We start from the raw sequence: 19,126 nt of genomic DNA, 5'->3' as shown, positions 1-19,126 counted from the left end.
CTGAGTACATTGGATACTTTTTCTTCCATTCTTGAGATACTTTGCTAAGAAGAATATGTTCCAGCTCCATTCATGTAAACATGAAAGAGGTAAAGTCTCCATCTTTCTTTAAGGCTGCATAACGCTCCATGGTGTACATATACCACAATTTATTGATCCATTTGTGGGTCAATGGGCACCTTCCATGACTTAGCAATTATGAATTGGACTGCAATAAACATTCTGGCACAAATATCTTTGTCATAATGTGACTTTTGATCTTCTGGATATTTACTTAGTAGAGGAATTGTAAGATCAAATGGCAGTCTATTTTTAGATCTCTTAAGTGTTCTCCAAAAGGAACGTATTAGTTTGCATCCCCACCAGGAGTGTAGAAGTGTTCCCTTTTCCCCACACCAACATCTCTGGTTTGGGGATTTTGTGATGTGGGCTAATCTTACTGGAGTTATATGATATCTCAAAGTAGTTTTGATTTGCATTTCTCTGATGATTAAGGATGATGAGCATTTTTTTTTTTTTTTGCAGTTTTTGGCTAGGTTTGAACCTGCCACCTCTGGCATATGGGGCCAGCACCCTATTCCTTTAAACCACAGGCGCCGCCCTGGATGATGAGCATTTTTTCATATGCCTGTAGGTCATGTGCCTGTCTTCTTCAGAGAAGTTTCTCTTCAAGTCCCTTGCCCACCCTGAGATGGGATCATTTGTTCTTTTCTTGCTAACACATTTGAGTTCTCTGTGGATTCTGGTTATTAAACCTTTGTCTGAGACATAAACTGCAAATATCTTCTCCCATCTGCTTGCTATCTGCTTGCTTTACTTATTGTGTTCTTGGCTGTGCAAAAGCTTTTTAGTTTGATCAGGTCCCAGTACTGTATTTTTGATGCTTCTTCAATTGCCTGGGGGATCCTCCTCATAAAATATTCACCCAGGCTGATTTCTTCAAGAGTTTTCCCTGCACTTTCTTCTATGATTTTTATACTTTCATGTCTTAAGTTTAAATCTTTAATCCAGTGAGAGTCTATCTTAGTTAATGGTGAAAGGTGTAGGTCCAGTTTCAGTCTTCTACAGGTCACCAGCTAGTTCATCCAGCACCATTTGTTAAATAGGGAATCTGTTCCCCACTGAATGTTTTTAATTGGCTTGTCAAAGATCAAATAAGGGTAAGTAGCTGAGTTCATCTCTTGGTTGTCTATTCTGTTCCATACATCTGCCTCTCTGTTTTTGTGCCAGTACCATGCTGTTTTGATAACTATTGATTTATAGTATAGTCTGAGGTCTGGTAGCATAATTCCTCCTACTTTGTTTTTATTTCTGAGTAATGTCTTGGCTATTCAAGTTTTTTTCTGATTCCACATAAAACAAAGTATTATTTTTTTGAGATCTTTAAAGTATGACAGTAGAGCTTTAATAGGGATTGCATTAAATCTGTAGATTGCTTTGGGTAGTATGGACATTTTAACAATGTTGATTCTTCCCAGCCATGAGCATGGTGTGTTTTTCCATTTGTTAACATCTTCAGCTATTCAGCTATTTCTTTTCTTAGAGTTTCATAGTTCTCTTTATAGAGATCTTTCATGTCCTTTGTTAGGTAACCTCCCAAATATTTCATCTTTAAAAACAAAACAAAACAAATATTTCATCTTCAGCACTCTTGTGAACAGAATAGAGTCCTTGACTGTTTTTTCAGCTTGATTATTGTTGGTATATATAAAGACTACAGATTTATGAGTGTTGATTTTGTAACCTGAGATGCTGGTGTATTCCTTGATCATGTCTAAGAGTTTTGTAGTAGAATCCCTGGTGTTTTTCAGACATACAATCATATCATCTGTGAAGAGTGAAAGTTTGATGTCTTCTGACCCTATATGGATACCCTTGATCGCCTTTTCTTCTATAATTGCAATGGCTAAGACTTCCACATAGTTGTTTTTAAATGTTTTAATTTTCCAAGCTTCTCCTCTGGGCCAATAGATGGTCTATTGTATGATTCCACCTATAATATCTTGCCCCAGGCATCATTTCTGAACAATGGCCCACTTTTAGGCAGGGGTGACAGTATCTTGCATTAGTATTTTAGGGGTCCCACAGACAGGTTAGAACAGATATATGCAATGAGTTGCAAATAAGGCCTGCTCTGCTTCCTCTGGATTGAGGGAGGGAATTGGGAACAGTGCTATTGTTTCAAGAGCAAGACTGCTGCCATGCTGGGGAAGGTTGTGGCAAGGGTGAGTAAGAACACTGCAAAATTTTCCCACTGTTTTGATGGTGGCGTCTGTGACTGTAGACCTTTCCCTATTTTCTGGAGCTCTTACAAAGTTGCTTCTGCAATTCTTGTTTTTTCAACATTTCTGTGGGGTAAAAAGAACTTGGAGTTTCCTAGTCCATCATTTTGCTGATATCACTCCCAGTGGCATTTTCTTTTTTTCTTTTTTTTTTTTTTTTTTCCTGAGACAGGGCCTTACTCTGTTGCCCAGGCTGGAGTACAATGACATAGTGATAGCTTGCTGCAACCCTGAATTCCTGGGCACAAGTAATACTCTTGCCTCAGCCTCCCAACCTATAGCAAGGACTACAGGTGTGCACTAACATACCTAGCTAATTTTTTTTTTTTGAGACAGTTTTACTCTGTCACCCTCTGTATGGTGCTATGGCGTCACAGCTCACAGTAACCTCCAACTCTTTGGCTTAAGTGATTATCTTGCCTCAGCCTCCCAAGTAGCTGGGACTACAGGCACCTGCCACATTGCCTGGCTATTTTTTTGTTGTAGTTACCACTGCTGTTTTAGCTGGCTGGGGCTGGGTTTGAACTTGCCACCCTCAGTATATGGGGCTGGTGTCCTACCTGCTAGCCACAAGTGCCCCTAGCTAATTTTTATAATATTTTGTGGAGGCTGGGTGCAGTGGCTCACAGCTATAATCCTAGCACTGTGGGAGGCTTAGGCAGGTGGGTTGCTTGAGCTCAGGAGGAGTGTGAGGCCGGCCTAAGAAAGAGCAAGACCCCCGTCCTTCCTAAAAATAGAAAAACTAGCTGGGTGTGGTTATGCATGCATGTCATCCCAGCTACTGAAGAAGCTGAGGGAAAAAGATTGCTCAAGCCCAAGAGTTTGAGGTTGCTGTGAGCTATGATGTCATGGCACTCTACCCAGGGCAACAGAGTGAACTCTGTCTCAAAAAAAGAAATATTTTGTGGAGACAGTCTTGCTTTGTTGTCTAGGCTAGTTGTGAACTCCTGGTCTCAAGCAGTCCTTCTACTTCACCCTCCCAAAGTGCTAGGATTACAGGCTTGAGCCACCACACCCAGCTCCCAGTGGCATTTTTTGTATCTTGACTTTTTCCTCATGTTTAATGCTTCAGGACCACAAAGATGGTTGCTATAGCTCTATACATTCCATTTATGTTTAGGGCAATGAAAAGCGGGGACAGCTAGAGTACAAGACAGCTACACACATCTTTAATGAGGAAAGAAAAATCCTTTGCATGGGCCAGAACCAGATAACATGGCTACTGCCAGTTGTAAAGGGGGTAGAGAGAGTAGGCAGTAGCCTCTCTCACCTGAGCTATGGGCACAATCCTTTACCAAATAGAGTCCAGGTTCTGATGGCAAGGGAGACAAAGGTGCCACTAGCAGGCTGATTACCTCCCAAAGCCAGAAGTTACAAATGTGACTACTCACATGCCTACCAGGGTACTGCACACACACCCAGCCATGAGACCTGTGGCCCAGGTTGGGTTACTGGCTCACCAAAGCCATCTACCATTCCTCTCAGCCCAGGCCCTCAAACTCTCTGAATGGTATGGGGGTGTAGAATAGCAAGCCAGTGAATGATCTTGATGGCTCTAGGGCTTGTCTACATGTGACTTACTTGGGGCAGGCTACATCAGGTGTCCACCTGAGACCTGACCATAGAGGGTCACTTTGCTGGTAGCTGGTTGCCCTCAATGCTTTCTGCCATAGCAATTTGATACAGCTCTGCTTCCAGGCCTTCTCAAAGTAGCTACATTTCAGGTGTATGTTATTAGTAAGATTAGTATCAATCTTATTACTAATGATAGAAAGTTAAAAATGAGGTATCATTTCATGATTATTAAATTAGTAAAGTCCAACAACAAATATAATACATGATGACAGTAAGACTGTGGTGAGATGGTGCATGTGTGCGTGGCTAGTATCAGTGGAAAGAGTCACAGCCCTCAGGAAATCACTGTGTTCATCATCCAGGGTTTGCTTCAGCCCTTCACCAGGTAGCAATAATTGAGAATCTGATAATTACCCAGTAAGTCCCAGATTAGCCTGGGGGAAGAGACTGTGAGCTGTGCCTTAAAGAATCATAAACTTCCAAAATAGAGGGAAAAGAAAAAAGAATAGTAAACCTCAAAGTCTGAGTCACCATTCTCATCTCCAGGAACTTGTTTTAAGGAAATAAATAAATAAAAAGACAAAACATCTTTAGGCACAAAGAAGTTATTTATAATGATGAAATATAGGAAACCGGCCCAATGGTCAGCACCAGAAGAGCAGATGGTGCATCTGTCCTATGTATTATAATCCAGCAATAAATGTGCTATCAGAGATCTAGGTAAATGCCATCTAAGGTGGCATTTATGTTGAAAGTCAAGATAAAAAGCAAGGTGCTTGAGTGTACAACTTAGCACACATGCCAACAAGTGAGGCTTGGGAGGACGAATCACAGGCAGTGGGGTGGTAAGATTTCATCTTTTATTCCAAGTTGAATTATGCTGCTCTCACACTATTTGTGTTTTACAAAAGACTCCAAGATATCACATATCTGAGCTCCATCTGTCTGAGGTGCTGGACTGGGCACAGCTAGGCCCCAGGGTCCCAGCCTGGGCAGCCCCTAATGGAACAAATGTATAAGAGATGGGTGGGCCCTGCACCCACTGCAGCAGGTGCTGGAGCTGGGCCCTGCTCACCTTGGCACTCACAGCCCCAATGCATGCCAGTAGTGACTTCTGGCTGCAAGGGCCCACTGCCTTGTCTGAGGGTTCTCAGCATGGGCTATGATGGCCATTCATGTTGGGGCTAAGTCTTCCATGAGTGTCTTCAACCAGCGACTGATGGATGTGGTAGAAAACTGTCTGCATACTTATTCCTTGGAGGGAACTCTCTGGCATATGTCCTCATCAGCTTCCACAGGTCTTCAAGGGCAGAAGCAGCTCTTGAACACACCATTGAGCAGCCTCAGGGGTTCAGCATGGACCCTCTGTCCCCTGGCTCATTCCCCACTCATCTACTGCTATCATGTGGAATTACCCCTAAAGAAATACGTACACTGGGATCTTTATTTCAGGGTCTGTCTGCTTCTAGAAGACCTGGATGACAGCACCAAGAACAGAAGACACAGAGAGACCAGCTTCATAGTGGTGGAGTCTCAGTATTTGTCAGCCAAGGAGTAGGGAGCAGTGCCAGGAAGGTGCTGGCTGGGGCAGGCCCTAGGCCACTCTCTTCTCTCTATCATGGCTGTCTTAAGGCTTAGAGGGCAGCGTGACCCTGCCCTAACCCTCTTCCCCTCAACCTCTGTCTTCCTTGGCATGAGCCTGGGTGGCTCTCCTCTGAGTCAGGTCAGGGTCCACAGAACACAAGAGTCAGCTAGGCTGGGCAACAATGAGCAAGTCTCTCCCTGCAGCTGCCTCCAGCAGGTGGCCATGGAGGAGATATTCTCAAAAGCCTGTGGTTATTGGGGGTTGGCCTTAGCAATGGGGACTAAGGTCTTGGCCCTTCCTAGTGATAATGAGAGCCCAAGGGAGGCTCAAAGATTCCTATCAGGAGGGAGTAGGAGGTGTTTACCCTGTCTCTGGGCCCAGGTGGGGCAGAGATGCTGCTCAGTGTTCCTAGCCATATTCTGCCCCTTGCTAGGGCGGGCTGGTGGGACAGCCCTAGGCAAGGTATAAGAGGGAGAAGAGAGGGGGAGGTGGATAAGAAAGAGTAAAGTGAACAGAGGAGAGTCTTATGTCATCTAGGGTCTCTGTCAACTATTATCTTCTGGAATGAGCTGTTCTTTTCCTTTGCTTCCTGGAGGAGGGGACTTTTGTCAGTGCGTCACTCTACCCCAGCTGTCCTTCTGTTATCAGGCTGTTAATATTAATTAACAACAGTTGCTAAGGATGATAGTGCAGAGGGCATGTCTCATGTAGGGTGGGGCAGAGTGGGGATCTGAGGCTGAGCCAGGGAGGGGAGGCAGGTTCCAGTCCGTGCTGAGCCCCTGAGGCTGGAACCCAGCCAGTGGCTGGTTCCACCTGCATCTGCAGGCCCTTGGGCCAACTCAACAAAGGCCAAAAGGGGGCTAAGAGCCAGGTCTCTCCCCGAGCTAGCTCCACCCTCTGGCTTTGATGGCTTTGGGAAGTGGGGGGAAATCCCAGCCCTGCCACAGAGAGGCTCATCTAAGAGGAGGGCCCATGGAGTGTGGCCCAACAGTGGAAAGAACAAGAGCAAGTGGATCATTAACCAGCAGAGCCAGCCCCATTGGTCCCTCACCCAGTCAGGCCAGGGCTGTCAGCAAGTGGGAGGAGGCTTTCTTAATGTGTGGTCAGCCTTCGGCTGTGCCTGAGGCCTGGTCCTGCTCCCCGCTGACCCCTTTTGGACCCAGGATGGCAGAGGCTGGCCTGAGGGGTTGGCTGCTCTGGACCCTGCTCCTGCACTTGGTGAGTCCCAGTGCTTGTGTCCATGTCCTCTGCTGACTCCCATGAAGCCCTGGAGCCACCTGTGTACCAGGCAGATGCTGCTGGGTGACAGTGAGAGAGGGACTCAGGGCCTGGGGGGCATCTGGCCCCCTGCTGAGAAGGGATGCGGGCAGTGGGTCCCCACGTCACGGGGGCTGAATGGACATGGGATAGGGGAGAGGCATGCTGTGGTCCTGGACCACAGATGAGGAATGATGAGCCAAGGAGGTGCTGGGGGTGGGCTTCCTGGCAAGTGTCACCTGGAGAGAACAAAGCATCCTGAGGAAGGAAGGAGGTCCAGGGCTTTCGCCTCTTTTGTTTCTCACTCACTCCCATGTCTAGGAGGTGGGTGACAGCATGGGGCCTCAAGCAGGTGGAGGTGTGTGGGACTTCTGGGAGAGACCCTGGCTTCTGGCTGTGGTGCAGTGTGGGGACTCAGGCTGACGGCAATGTGGGCAGAACCTGGCACCCATGAGGCACCTTGGTGTCACCTCCAATCCCCAAGTCTCTCCAGGGTGATTTTCCTAAACTGCAAGTCTACCAGGTCACTTCCTTCTCTTCAGTGACCCTGTCACCCTCCAGAAGAAAAGCCTGGCTGTGCCATTCACTTGTCACTCCAACACTGGTTGGCACGAGCCTCCGGGAGACTCTCCACTGTCCCTTTCCCCTATCCCTACCCTTATCTCCACACTCTTCCTGGCTTCCCACAGTCTGGACAATACCCAGTTGTGCTGACCAACATCAGAGCCCATGAATGACAATGCTGTGCTCCGCAGGCCCAGAGTGAGCTGTACACTCCCATTCATCAGCCTGGCTACTGCGCTTTCTATGATGAATGTGGGAAGAACCCAGAGCTGTCTGGAGGCCTCACGTCATTGGCCAATGTGTCCTGCCTGTCCAACACACCAGCCCGCAACATCACAGGTGAACACCTGGCCCTACTACGGAGCATCTGTCCCCGCCTCTACACTGGTCCCACCACCACCCAAGCCTGCTGCTCTGTCAAGCAGCTGGTATCACTGGAGGCAAGCATGTCCCTCACCAAGGCCCTCCTCACCCGCTGCCCAGCCTGCTCTGACAATTTTGTGAGCCTGCACTGCCACAACACCTGTAGCTCCAACCAGAGCCTCTTCATCAACGTGACCCGTGTGGCTCAGCGAGGTGTTGGTCAGCCCCCTGCCGTGGTGGCCTATGAGGCCTTCTACCAGCGCAGCTTTGCAGAACAGACCTACGACTCCTGCAGCCGCGTGCGCATCCCTGCAGCTGCCTCACTGGCCGTGGGCACCATGTGTGGTGTGTATGGCTCTGCTCTTTGCAATGCCCAGCGCTGGCTTGATTTCCAAGGAGACACAGGGAATGGCCTGGCCCCACTGGACATCACTTTCCACCTCCGGGGGCCTGGTGAGACCCCAGGGAGTGGGATGCAGCCTCTGAATGAGAAGATTGTGCATTGCAACGAGTCCCAAGGTGGCAACACAATGGCCTGCTCCTGCCAGGACTGTGCTGCCTCCTGCCCTGTCATAGCACGCCCCCCAGCCCTGGACTTCACCTTTCACCTGGGCCAGATGCAGGGTGGGCTTGCTGTTATCATCATCATCTGCTCTGTCTTTGTCTTGCTCACCATCTTCCTTGTGTACTTCCGAGTGGCCCCCAGCAAGGACAAAGGCAAAAAGGTGGAGACCAAGGAGGGCGCTAGCTTCCCTAACAAGCTCAGGCTCTCCATCCATACCCTCCTTGGCCAATTTTTCCAGGGCTGGGGCACATGGGTGGCCTCATGGCCGCTGACTATCCTGGTGTTTTCCACCATGTTGGTGGTGGCCTTGGCGAGTGGCCTGACCTACATGGAACTCACCACAGACCCTGTGGAGCTATGGTCGGCTCCAAACAGCCAAGCCCGGAAAGAGAAGGCTTTCCATGACCAGCATTTTGGCCCCTTCTTCCGAACCAACCAGGTGATCCTGACAGCTTCTAACCGGTCCAGCTATAGGTACGACTCCCTGCTGCTGGGACCCAAGAACTTCAGCGGGGTCCTGGCCCTGGACCTGCTACTGGAGCTGCTGGAGCTGCAGGAGAGGCTGCGGCACCTGCAGGTGTGGTCACCCGAGGCACAGCGCAACATCTCTCTTCAGGATATCTGCTACGCCCCCCTCAACCCGCACAATGCCAGTCTCTCCGACTGCTGCATCAATAGCCTCCTGCAGTACTTCCAGAACAATCGCACACTCCTGCAGCTCACAGCCAACCAGACACTGCTGGGGCAGACCTCCCAGGTCGATTGGAGGGACCACTTTCTCTACTGCGCCAAGTGAGTCCTTGGTGGGGCCTAGTCAGGAGTGGTATGGAAGGGCTGCCATGGCCTTCTGGGATCTTCTTGGGCAGAAGATGGGTAGTACTCAGATTACTATTATAGCAATAGTATCTGATTATCCCCACCCCTCCCATAGTCTCCACTTTCCTTGGTTGAAGTTCCTACTCACTATGGCAGGTTTGTGTGTAGCCACCAAGTGGTGCCAAGAACATGCCATCCAGGCTGCTGAGTGAGGTTTAAGTGAGAGGGGAGCGGGGGCAGACAGGAAAGGGCTCTCTGAGGCTGGGGCTGAGCAGAGGGCCTCAGCGTATACTCTTTGTATTCTATACTTGAGAGCAAATGAGAGTCAAAAAGGAAAATAGCATCTGAGTGGTATTAGGAAAACTGTTTTGACCTTGCCGATCCTTAAGGGGGTCTCTAGGACTCCTGAAGGCCCCAGGCCACACTTTGAGAACCATTAGGTTAGACAAGGGAGCCATTGGTCTCTGCCCCTCAGTACCTGGGTCTCCACCACTCTGCTGAGCCCCAACTTTGAGCTGCTGCCCACAGTGTCCATGCCATGAAGCCAGGGGCTGTCCCTCAGAAACTGTAGGACAGAGAAGCTGTTGTTAGTTGCTCCAGGAAGCATTGGTGGTGACCCCAGACTCACGTCTGATTGCAGGTTTAGAGTCCTTGTGCATCATCTTTATTTTGATTTTGGGTACTCACAACAACTCTTGGTTGTTCCAATAACCCTCATTTCATAGACAGGAAAATAGGCTCAGAGGGGCATGGTGAATTGTTCGGTCTCACAGCAGCCAGCATTCTCAGGAATAGCTGATTACTTACTGCTGTCCTTGCTTGTGCAGAGCTGGGAATAGCACATGCCAACCTTTGCCCAGGCATCCTGCTGCATCTTCACAACCATGCACTTTGCAGAAAGGCCTAAGTTGAAGAGCATATGGACGTGCCCAAAGGCACTGTGCTGGTTAACTGTAGATACATTGGCTCCTGGATTCCAAGGCCCAAAATCTAAACTCAGATTTTTGGGACCCCAGGCAGGAGGAGGCAGCTGAGAGAGTAGTGTGTGAGATAGCTGGTGCAAGGCTCCACAGCCCACATCCTGCTGCCCCACCCCAAGGGGATCTTAGGGGGTGATGCTCAGTCGGCTTTCTCCATCTGGGAATCATTTAAAGACAGAGCATGGAGGTGCTCAGGCTGGTATGGGTGCCCAGAGCAGCCCCTGCCTGGCATAGGGAAGGATTCAGGACAGCTCTGGCCCCCTCCCTGGGCTGGGGCCTGCAGGAGATCTTGTTGGAAGGAAGCCCTTTAAGGATCTACTGGGCCTGGCTATCTGCAGCTGGCACCCCCAGCTTACCCTCCATGGTGCTGTGGGCCAGGGGTAAGGCAGGGTGTGGCAAGGGCCTCCGGAACTGGGCAGGGCCAGGAAAGGCCCCTTTCCTCTGTGGTGTCCCTGCAGCGCCCCCCTCACCTTCAAAGATGGCACGGCTCTGGCCCTGAGCTGCATGGCTGACTATGGAGCCCCCGTCTTCCCTTTCCTTGCTGTGGGGGGGTACAAAGGTAAGATGATTGGGTCCTGAAAGGAGGCCAAGGAGGGCACAATATTAAGGCAGGAATAATAGGCAGAGTGTGGGAGTGGTGACAGGGTCCCATAGCCTGGGCATGGCCTGGCTATGGAAACCTCAGACCCACGCCATCCTGCCTTCTCTCTCTGCCACCTACTCCATCTGCTCCCAGAACTGCTTGCTTTGTCCCTGGGCCCAAAGGTCTTGTTTGTGGCTGAGAGAAGTGGGGTGTCGGGGGGAAGGCCATGACTTAGATGAGGAAAGAGATGGGGAGCAACAGCAGGGCAGGGTGTAGGGGTGCATCTGGAAGAAGGGAGGGAAGTGGGGGTGACCCTGGAATGGGAGGGGGGCAGGGATGAAGCTTCAGGGAACTGAGCATTTCTTATCCCAGGGAAGGACTATTCTGAGGCAGAGGCCCTGATCATGACATTCTCCCTCAACAATTATCCTGCTGAGGACCCCCGTCTGGGCCAGGCCAAGCTATGGGAGAAAGCCTTCTTGGAGGAGATGCGAGCCTTCCAGAGTCGGACAGCTGGAAAGTTCCAGGTTGCATTTATGGCTGAGGTAGGGGCTGTGGGTTCCTGGGGTTGTGGTCCACACGGTCTTGAGTCAGTTACTATGTCCCCATTCTGGCCTTGCCCCTTCCTGAATGACCCTGGGCACTGCGTGCTCAGAATGGGGTGATTTGAGTGCTGTTCTTGCAGCTGCACGAGGGCTTACAACAGGCCATGGGGCAAAACACATTTGGGGCCCAGTGGCTGAACTCTTGAGCGCTGGCCTGGACAGAGCAGGTGCAGTCAGTGGGGCTGGTTGGGTATGTATCCACAGCGCTCTCTGGAGGATGAGATCAACCGCACCACAGCTGAGGACCTGCCCATCTTTGCTGTTAGCTACATTGTCATCTTCCTATACATCTCCCTGGCCCTGGGCAGCTACTCCAGGTGCAGCCGAGTGCTGGTGAGAAGTGGGAGAGAGATGGTGAGGTGGGATGGCCCAGGGCCTTGGGCCTTCTAAAACTTCCTTAACTAGAGTACCTCAAAGCAGCAAAATGGATATATTCAAAGTGACTCTCCTAAAGGGTGATGTTTCTTGGAAGTGTTCAAGAGCAGTTTTCTTTCTGTTACCTGACATGCTCCACCTGTCCAAATGCAAAGCTAGGATTCAAAATCTCTTGCAACATGTGCTCAAGGAAGATGCAGCAGGCTCACCTGTGTCTTTGGGTGCCATGGGACTACCCTTGGGGGAATGGCTCTGCAGAGGGATTTCCTGAAATGGGAACTCCTTGCCACTGGGAGCAGTACTGCACACCTGTGAGCACCAAGAGTGCCTACATGCTCCCCAGTCTCCTCCAGCCCAGACTGAGGGACATATATGGGCAGGTGCCCTGGTGGCCAGGGGCTGTGATTGGTTGCATTACAGGTGGACTCCAAGGCCACGCTGGGCCTGGGCGGGGTGGCCGTGGTGCTGGGAGCAGTCATGGCTGCCATGGGCTTCTTCTCCTACCTGGGTATCCGCTCGTCCTTGGTCATCCTCCAAGTAGTACCCTTCCTGGTGTTGGCTGTGGGGGCTGACAACATCTTCATCTTTGTCCTCGAGTACCAGGTGAGAATGGAGTTCTCCACCCCTCCTACTGCCCCTCCACTCTCAACTCCACCTCCTGGCCAGACAGAACTGCAGCATCATTTTGCTAGACTCTGTGCATTGACACTCTAGTTTGTGCAAAGTGTGTTAGCCAGGTGCAGTTGCACACGCCTGTAGTCCCAGCCACTCAGGGGGATGAGGCAGGGGAATTTTGAGTTTGAGCCTGGCCTGGGAAAAATAGTGAGACCCTGTCTCCACCAAAAAAAAAAAAAAAAAAAAAAATAGAATGTGTTGATCAAAATGAGTTTATCCTGTGCCATCCAGAATTTGCAACAACTAGGGAAAGCTTTCTGTGTCAGTACATTTATGCTGCAACGTAGCATTCCACAATAAGGATAAATCATAATCACCTTAGACTCCCCTGTGAACTTCCAGAGTTCCAGTGATGTTTGGAATAGGATTGCTATAGATAGCCCAAGTGAACGAATGAACAGAGCATTTCTCTAGAAAGAGCGGTTGTGGAGAGTGTTAGATTCTGTTCCCAATTCAGGAAGGACAGAGAAAATTCTTCAGGCCTGTCTGAGTCTTTGGGCTCTTGCCAGTTCCTGTCAGCCTTCCCAGGATGGTGCCTTTCATGGGCTCTGGACTCTATTCCTGCTATTCTTATACAGAGGCTGCCTCGGAAGCCTGGAGAGGAACGGGAGGTCCACATTGGCCGAGCTCTGGGCAGGGTGGCTCCCAGCATGCTGTTATGCAGCCTCTCTGAGGCCATCTGCTTCTTCCTTGGTAAGCCTGGGGCAAACCCTTCCTACCCAGGTGCTGGGCCTGTTGGGCTAGTCCAGGGGCCCAGGAGTTCTCAGAAGGCAGTGGGCACAGGGCAGACTTCCTTCCCTCTGCACCTTGCCTGTGTAGGCTCCCACCCTGCCTCTGAAGCAGGATTGCCTTGACAGCCTTCTGTCCCCCACAGGGGCCCTGACCCCCATGCCAGCTGTGCGGACCTTTGCCCTGACTTCCGGCCTTGCTGTGATCCTTGATTTCCTGCTGCAGATGTCTGCCTTCGTGGCCTTGCTCTCCCTGGACAGCAAGAGGCAGGAGGTAGGGGCAGCTGGGCCAGGACCAAAGTACTTGCCTCTGGGTCTCCACCTTGGCAGGGAGAAAGGGTGGTCTCAAGTGCCACAGAGATGGCCCAGAGAGTGGGGTATGGGGCTGAGGCATTGCAATGGGAATAAAGTATTAGGCCACGTATTCCCCACTCTCCTATAGAAAAAGAATTTTGTTTTAGCAATTTTGAGAAACATGATCAAACCTCCTAAAGTACATGAGGTGAATAAATAAAATACAGTTCAGTCTCAAACAATGCAGAGTTGGGGCGCCAACTACCAAAGCAGTATAAAACGTGCGTATAACTTTTGACTTCCCTAAAACTGAGCTAGTAACAGGCCACGATTGACTAGAAGCCTTAACAATGACATTAAACAGTTTTTACACGTATTTTGTATGTTGTATTATACACTGTAGTCCTACAATAAAGTAAGTCAGAGAAAATAAATGTATTAAGACAAAGATAAAGAAGAGAAAATATGTTCGCCTTTCACCAAGTGGAAGTGGATCACCTGGACTTTATCCTTCTCGTCTTCAGGTTGAGTGGGCTGAGGAGGAGCAGGGAGTGGAGGGGTTGGTTTTGTTGTCTCAGGGGTGGAAGAGGTGAAAGAAAATCTGCATACAAGCCATGCATGTAGTTCAAACCCAAGTTGTTCAAGGAGTCCAGCTCTTCCTATAGCTCAACCAGCTAACGCACCAGCCACGTACACCTAAGGTGGCAGGTTCGAATCCCCAGCCCAGACCCACCAAAACAACAATAACGGCTGCAACCAAAAAATAGCCGGGCGTTGTGGTGGGCGCCTGTGGTCCCAGCTACTTGGGAGGCTGAGGCAGGAGACTTGCTTGAGCCCAGGAGTTGGAGGTTGCTGTGAGCTGTAATGCCACGGCACTCTACCCAGGGGGACAGCTTGAGGCTCTGTCTCAAAAAAAAAAAAAAAAAAAAGGAGTCCAGCTCTTGCTTCCATGATGGTATAAAATTCAAAGATATTTTATCAAGATAGAAAATAAATGCAAATAGCACATTGGCATATCCCCATGAGCAGTGTTGGCACAGGCCACTCCCAGAAGGTGGCACTTCCTGGGATAGGGAGGCAGTTCCTGGGGTCTACTCTGGGACTACCTTGAGGGTCTGTCTCCCCTTCTAGGCATCCCGGCTGGACCTCTGTTGCTGTGTCAAGTCCCAGGAGGTACCCCCACCTGGCCAGAGTGAGGGGTTCCTACTCCGCTTCTTCCGCAAAGTCTACGCCCCCTTCCTAATGCACCGGCTCACACGTGGGGTTGTGGTGAGTGGGTCTTACACCACAGGGGGCAGGGGGGACTGTGTGGGGACTTGCCCTTAAGGAGAGCAAGGTTGGTGTTGATTTGGGCCTGGCACTCAAGTCTACCCAACTCCAAAGGGTTTGCTTGCCAGGACACCCTGACTGGCTCAAATTTATGGGAAGGTGGGGTGCTACTGCACAGGGGGTTCTCATGCAGCAGTTCCCTCCTCAGCTGCTGCTGTTTCTGGCTCTGTTTGGAGGGGGTCTCTACTTCATGTGCCACATCAGCGTGGGACTAGACCAGGAGCTAGCCCTGCCCAAGGTGAGCCCAGGTCCTTCCCAGCCCTCAGCCCCCTAGGATTTGGGGAGGGGCAGCAGTACCCAGCAGGCAGGGGCCAGACACATGAGCCAGCAGTGTGATTGGCAGTGCAGAATTGCTTGTCACCTTGGAAGTGCCCCCAGTGGACCTTGAAAGAGAAGTCACATTTCTGTATAAAAAGCACAAGAGCCATGTGCCAGCCCAAGGCCACACTAAGAGTGATGTCCCAGGCATCTGGGACACATGAGATGACTGGCCATGGAGAATGACCAATGCCTTGCTGAGAGCCAGCCCTGTGCTTAGTGCTGTGAATGCTCCAGGCCTGGGGCTGAGGAGGGCAGGGGCTCAGAGGAAGGAAAGCCTGCATGGTTAGAGGGGATCTCTAAGGTTGCGCAGGATTTGCAGGGGAAAATGTTGACAGACTCACCTGGGGGGTGAATCCAGGTGTGTTTCCTAGGCATGGGAGCAACCATGGGGTGGGACAGGAGTGAAGAAGGACAAGTTGGAGGAAGGGAGTATGATGGGGGAGGGGTCTGATCACCAGGCCTAGGCCAGAAAGTGTGTGGCACAATGTGTCAGCCAAGCCCAGGACCCATGGCTTGTCTGCAAATGCATCAGGGGTGGTATGGGCTGGTGGTAGCAAAGTCTGAGACACATGGCCAGACTGAGTGACCAGTCTCTAGGGAGAGGGCGGGAATGGTGGGGGCTTGCTCTGTAGGACTGCTCAGGAGAGCTGTGATGGAGGTGTGGATGAGGATCTGGGTACTGGCAGGAGCCCCAGAGAGAGCGGGCAGGTTCGCAGCCAGTGACAGGGCTGAGTGGGGTGTGGCTGGGACAGATTTTAGGTAGTGCTGGCCCAAGGTGTTGAAAGTGAGGTGAGAAAGGAGAGCAGCCAGCTCAGAACTATAGCTTCTAGTGACCATATGGAGGGACAGAAGGTAGGGAAGCCAGCAAGGGCCACAGCATTAACCTCCCACCTACAGAACCAGGGTTGTATCACAGGGTGGAGGCAAAGAAGTTTCCCAGTGCCCTGAAAGCAAGAAGGAAGGAGGTGGCCAGGCACAGCGGCTCGTATCTGTTAATCCTAGTACTTTGGGAGGCTGAGGTGGGAGGCTGGAAGGATTGCTTGGAGCCAGGAGTTTGAGATCAACCTGACAGCATAGCAAGACACTGTCTCTACAAAAAATAGAAAAATGAGCAAGAAAATAGCTAGGTGTGGTGGTACACACCTGTAGCCTCAGCTACTCAGGAAGCTGAGGCAGGAGGATTGCTTGAGCCTAGGAGTCTGATGTTGCAGTGAGCTATGATCACAGCATTTCACTTTAACCCATGCAACAGAGGGAGACCCTGTCTCAAAAAAAAAAAAAAAAAAAAAAAAAAAAAGAAGGAAAGAAACAAAGAAAGAAAGAAAGAAAAGGAAAAGAAAAAAAATCAAAAAAACGAAGGAAGGAGGTGATAGGCTGCAAGACTTCAGTGAAGTTTTATGTTGATGGGTATTGTTTATTTTTCTGTTGGGGATATTTGTTTCTTACTGCTGTTTAAAAATTCATTTTCCCGTTTTTTTTTTATTTGAGCAAAATACATATGAAATTTACCATGCTAATCAATTTTTTTTGAAAAAAAGTTTTAGGTAATAAAGTATTTTCTTTTCTTCTTCCTTTCTTTTATTTCTATCTTTCTTCTTTTCTTTATTTCTTTCTCTTTTTTTTTGAGACAGGGTCTTATTCTGTTGCCTGGGCTGGAGCGCTGTGGTATCCTCATAACTCACTGTACCTCAGACTCCTGTGCTCAAGTGATCCTCCTGCCTCATGCTTTCAAGTAGCTAGGACTACAGGCCCCCCTCCCACCCTATCAGTCTAATATTTTCTATTTTTTGTACAGATAGGGTCTCACTCTGTTGCTCAGGATACATCTTAACCATTTTAAGTGTACAGTTCAGTGATATTACTGTGTTTCCCTGAAAATAAGACACTGTCTTATATTTATTTTTTCTCAAGAAGACACACTAGGGCTTATTCTCAGGGGATGTCTTATTTTCATTAAAAATAATACAACAGTCTACATTTATTCAAATACAGTTAAGTCATCTTCTTCTGGAACCTGACAGGGGGAGCCAACCTTGTTGGTGGGGCTGGCGCTAGTGATGCATGAACTCCTTTCCCCTAGCCGTTTGCACATGCTCAATAGGATGCCTGCGTCTGGGGTTTCCAGATGCACACCTGCGCAAGTGCAAACAGCTTGGAGAAAGGAGCTGTGATAGATAAAAGGTATTCTAGTCTTCCTTACAGCTCCACCCCAAAATGCATGGTGTGGCTGTGCAGTGTAGCTAGCCACGCCCATCACTAGGTCTTATAATCGGGGGTAGGGCTAATATTTAACAAATGCATAGAAATCCTGCTAGGGCTTATTTTTTGGTAGGTCTTATTTTCGGGGAAACACGGTAAGTCCATTCATATTATTTAACCATCACCACTATCCATCTCCATAACTCTTTTCTTCTTACAAAATTGATACTATACTTAATGAACAATGGACTCCCCCTTCTCTCCTCCCTCCAGCCCCTGGCAACCACCACTCTACTTTTTGTCTCTATGAGTTTGACCATTCTAGGCACCTCATGTAAGTGGAATTATACAAATATTTGTCCTTTTGTGACTATCTTATTTCACTTAGCAGGATGCTATAGTATGTGTCAGAATTTCTTCCTTGTTAAGATTGGATAACATTCTACTATGTGTATATGCCTCATTTTGTTTATCCATCCATCTGTTACTGGATATGTGGCTATTGTGAATAATGCTGTTATGAACACGAATGTTTGAATCCCTGCTTTGAATTCTCTGGATATATACCCAGAAGTAGAATTGCCAGATCATATGGTAATTATGTTTCTCATTTTTCAAGGACTCTTTATGTTTTCCACAATAGCTGCAACATCTTACATTCCTACTAGCAGCACACAAAGTTTCCATTTTCTTTCTTTCTTTCTTTCTTTCTTTTTTTTTGGAGACAGAGCCTCCAGCTGTGGCCCTGGGTAGAGTGCTGTAGCATCACAGCTCACAGCAACCTCCAATTCCTGGGCTCAAGCAGCTGGGACCACAGGCGGCCGCCACAATGCCTGGCTATTATTATTTTTTTTTTTTTGGTTGCAGCCGTCATTGTTGTTTGGTGGGCCCAGGCTGGATTCGAACCCGCCACCTTAGGTGTATGTGGCTGGCGCCTTAGCCACTTGAGCCACAGGCGCCGAGCCCCCAATTTCTTTATATCCTCACCAACACTTGTTCTTTTCTGGTTTTTTTATTTTAATAATAGTCATACTATCAGATGTGAAGTAGTATCTCTGTTGTAGTTTTAACTTGCATTTCTGTAATGATTAGTGATGTTGAGCATTTTTAAAAAGTGCTTATTGGCCATTTGTTGTCGCTGTTTGTCCCCATTGACTTCCTTAGAATCTGGTTTTTTTTTTTTTTTTTTTTTAGAGACAGAGTCTCACTTTGTCGCCCTCAGTAGAGTGCTGTAGCATCACAGCTCACAGCAACCTCCAGCTCTTGGACTTAGGCCATTCTCTTGCATTAGCCTCCCAAGTAGCTGGGACTACAGGCACCAGCCACAACACCTGGCTATTTTTTGTTGCAGTTTGGCCGGGCCAGGTTCGAACCTGCCACACTTGGTATACGGGGCCGGTGCCCTACTCACTGAGCCACAGGTGCCGCCCGTGGAATCTGGTTTCTAATCTAATCATTAACTTGTTCAAAACTGGTTCATCAAGTCCAGGTTTTTTCTATTAATATGCTGGGAAAGGTTTTGATCACTGATTGACTCTCCTTATTAGTTAATGGTCTATTCAGATTTTCTATTTTTTCATGATTTAGTCTTGGTAGGTTTGTGTTTCTAGAAATTATCCATTTCATGTATATTATCTAGCTTTCAGGCATACAATTGTTCATAATGCTTTTTATAATTCTTTTAAAATTAGAATGAGTACTAATTTCCCACTTTCAATTTTGATTTTAGTAATTTGAGTCTTCCCCCCCTTAGTTAATCTAGCTAAAGACATGTTGATTTTATTAATTTTTTTGATGAACCAACTCTTGATTTTGTTGATTTTCTCTATTGTTTTCTTATTCTTTTTTAGACTGGGGCTGGGTTTGAACCCGCCACCTCCGGTATATGGGGCCAGTACCCTACTCACTGAGCCACAGGTGCCACCCCAGTTTTCATATTCTTTTTTTGTTGTTGTTGTTTGAGACAGAGCCTCAAGCTATCCCCCTGACTAGAGTGCTGTGGCATCATAGCTCACAGCAACCTCCAAGTG

At 48.8% G+C, this 19,126-nt stretch overlaps 1 protein-coding gene across 2 annotated transcripts in view; it reads left to right on the top strand.

Annotated features, from left to right (window-relative positions):
- The first annotated feature begins 6,560 nt into the window (after positions 1-6,560).
- The window catches only part of NPC1L1 (NPC1 like intracellular cholesterol transporter 1), a 26,873-nt gene continuing 14,307 nt past the window's right edge, over positions 6,561-19,126 (top strand). For both annotated transcript variants that reach the window (XM_012809993.2, XM_012809992.2), the window contains exons 1-10: positions 6,561-6,660; positions 7,455-8,983; positions 10,446-10,546; positions 10,943-11,115; positions 11,380-11,508; positions 11,971-12,153; positions 12,804-12,918; positions 13,100-13,227; positions 14,379-14,516; positions 14,725-14,814. In XM_012809993.2, coding sequence (XP_012665447.1) covers positions 6,607-6,660; positions 7,455-8,983; positions 10,446-10,546; positions 10,943-11,115; positions 11,380-11,508; positions 11,971-12,153; positions 12,804-12,918; positions 13,100-13,227; positions 14,379-14,516; positions 14,725-14,814 — 2,640 coding nt within the window. In that variant the 5' untranslated portion in view covers positions 6,561-6,606. The remainder of the gene's footprint in view (positions 6,661-7,454; positions 8,984-10,445; positions 10,547-10,942; positions 11,116-11,379; positions 11,509-11,970; positions 12,154-12,803; positions 12,919-13,099; positions 13,228-14,378; positions 14,517-14,724; positions 14,815-19,126) is intronic.

Source organism: Otolemur garnettii, unplaced genomic scaffold, assembly GCF_000181295.1.
Source record: "Otolemur garnettii isolate 467f Iridium unplaced genomic scaffold, OtoGar3 scaffold00119, whole genome shotgun sequence".
Taxonomy (NCBI): Eukaryota; Metazoa; Chordata; class Mammalia; order Primates; family Galagidae; genus Otolemur; species Otolemur garnettii.
The sequence above is the reverse complement of the archived record's forward strand: the minus strand, read 5'-3'. Positions and strand labels throughout refer to the sequence as shown.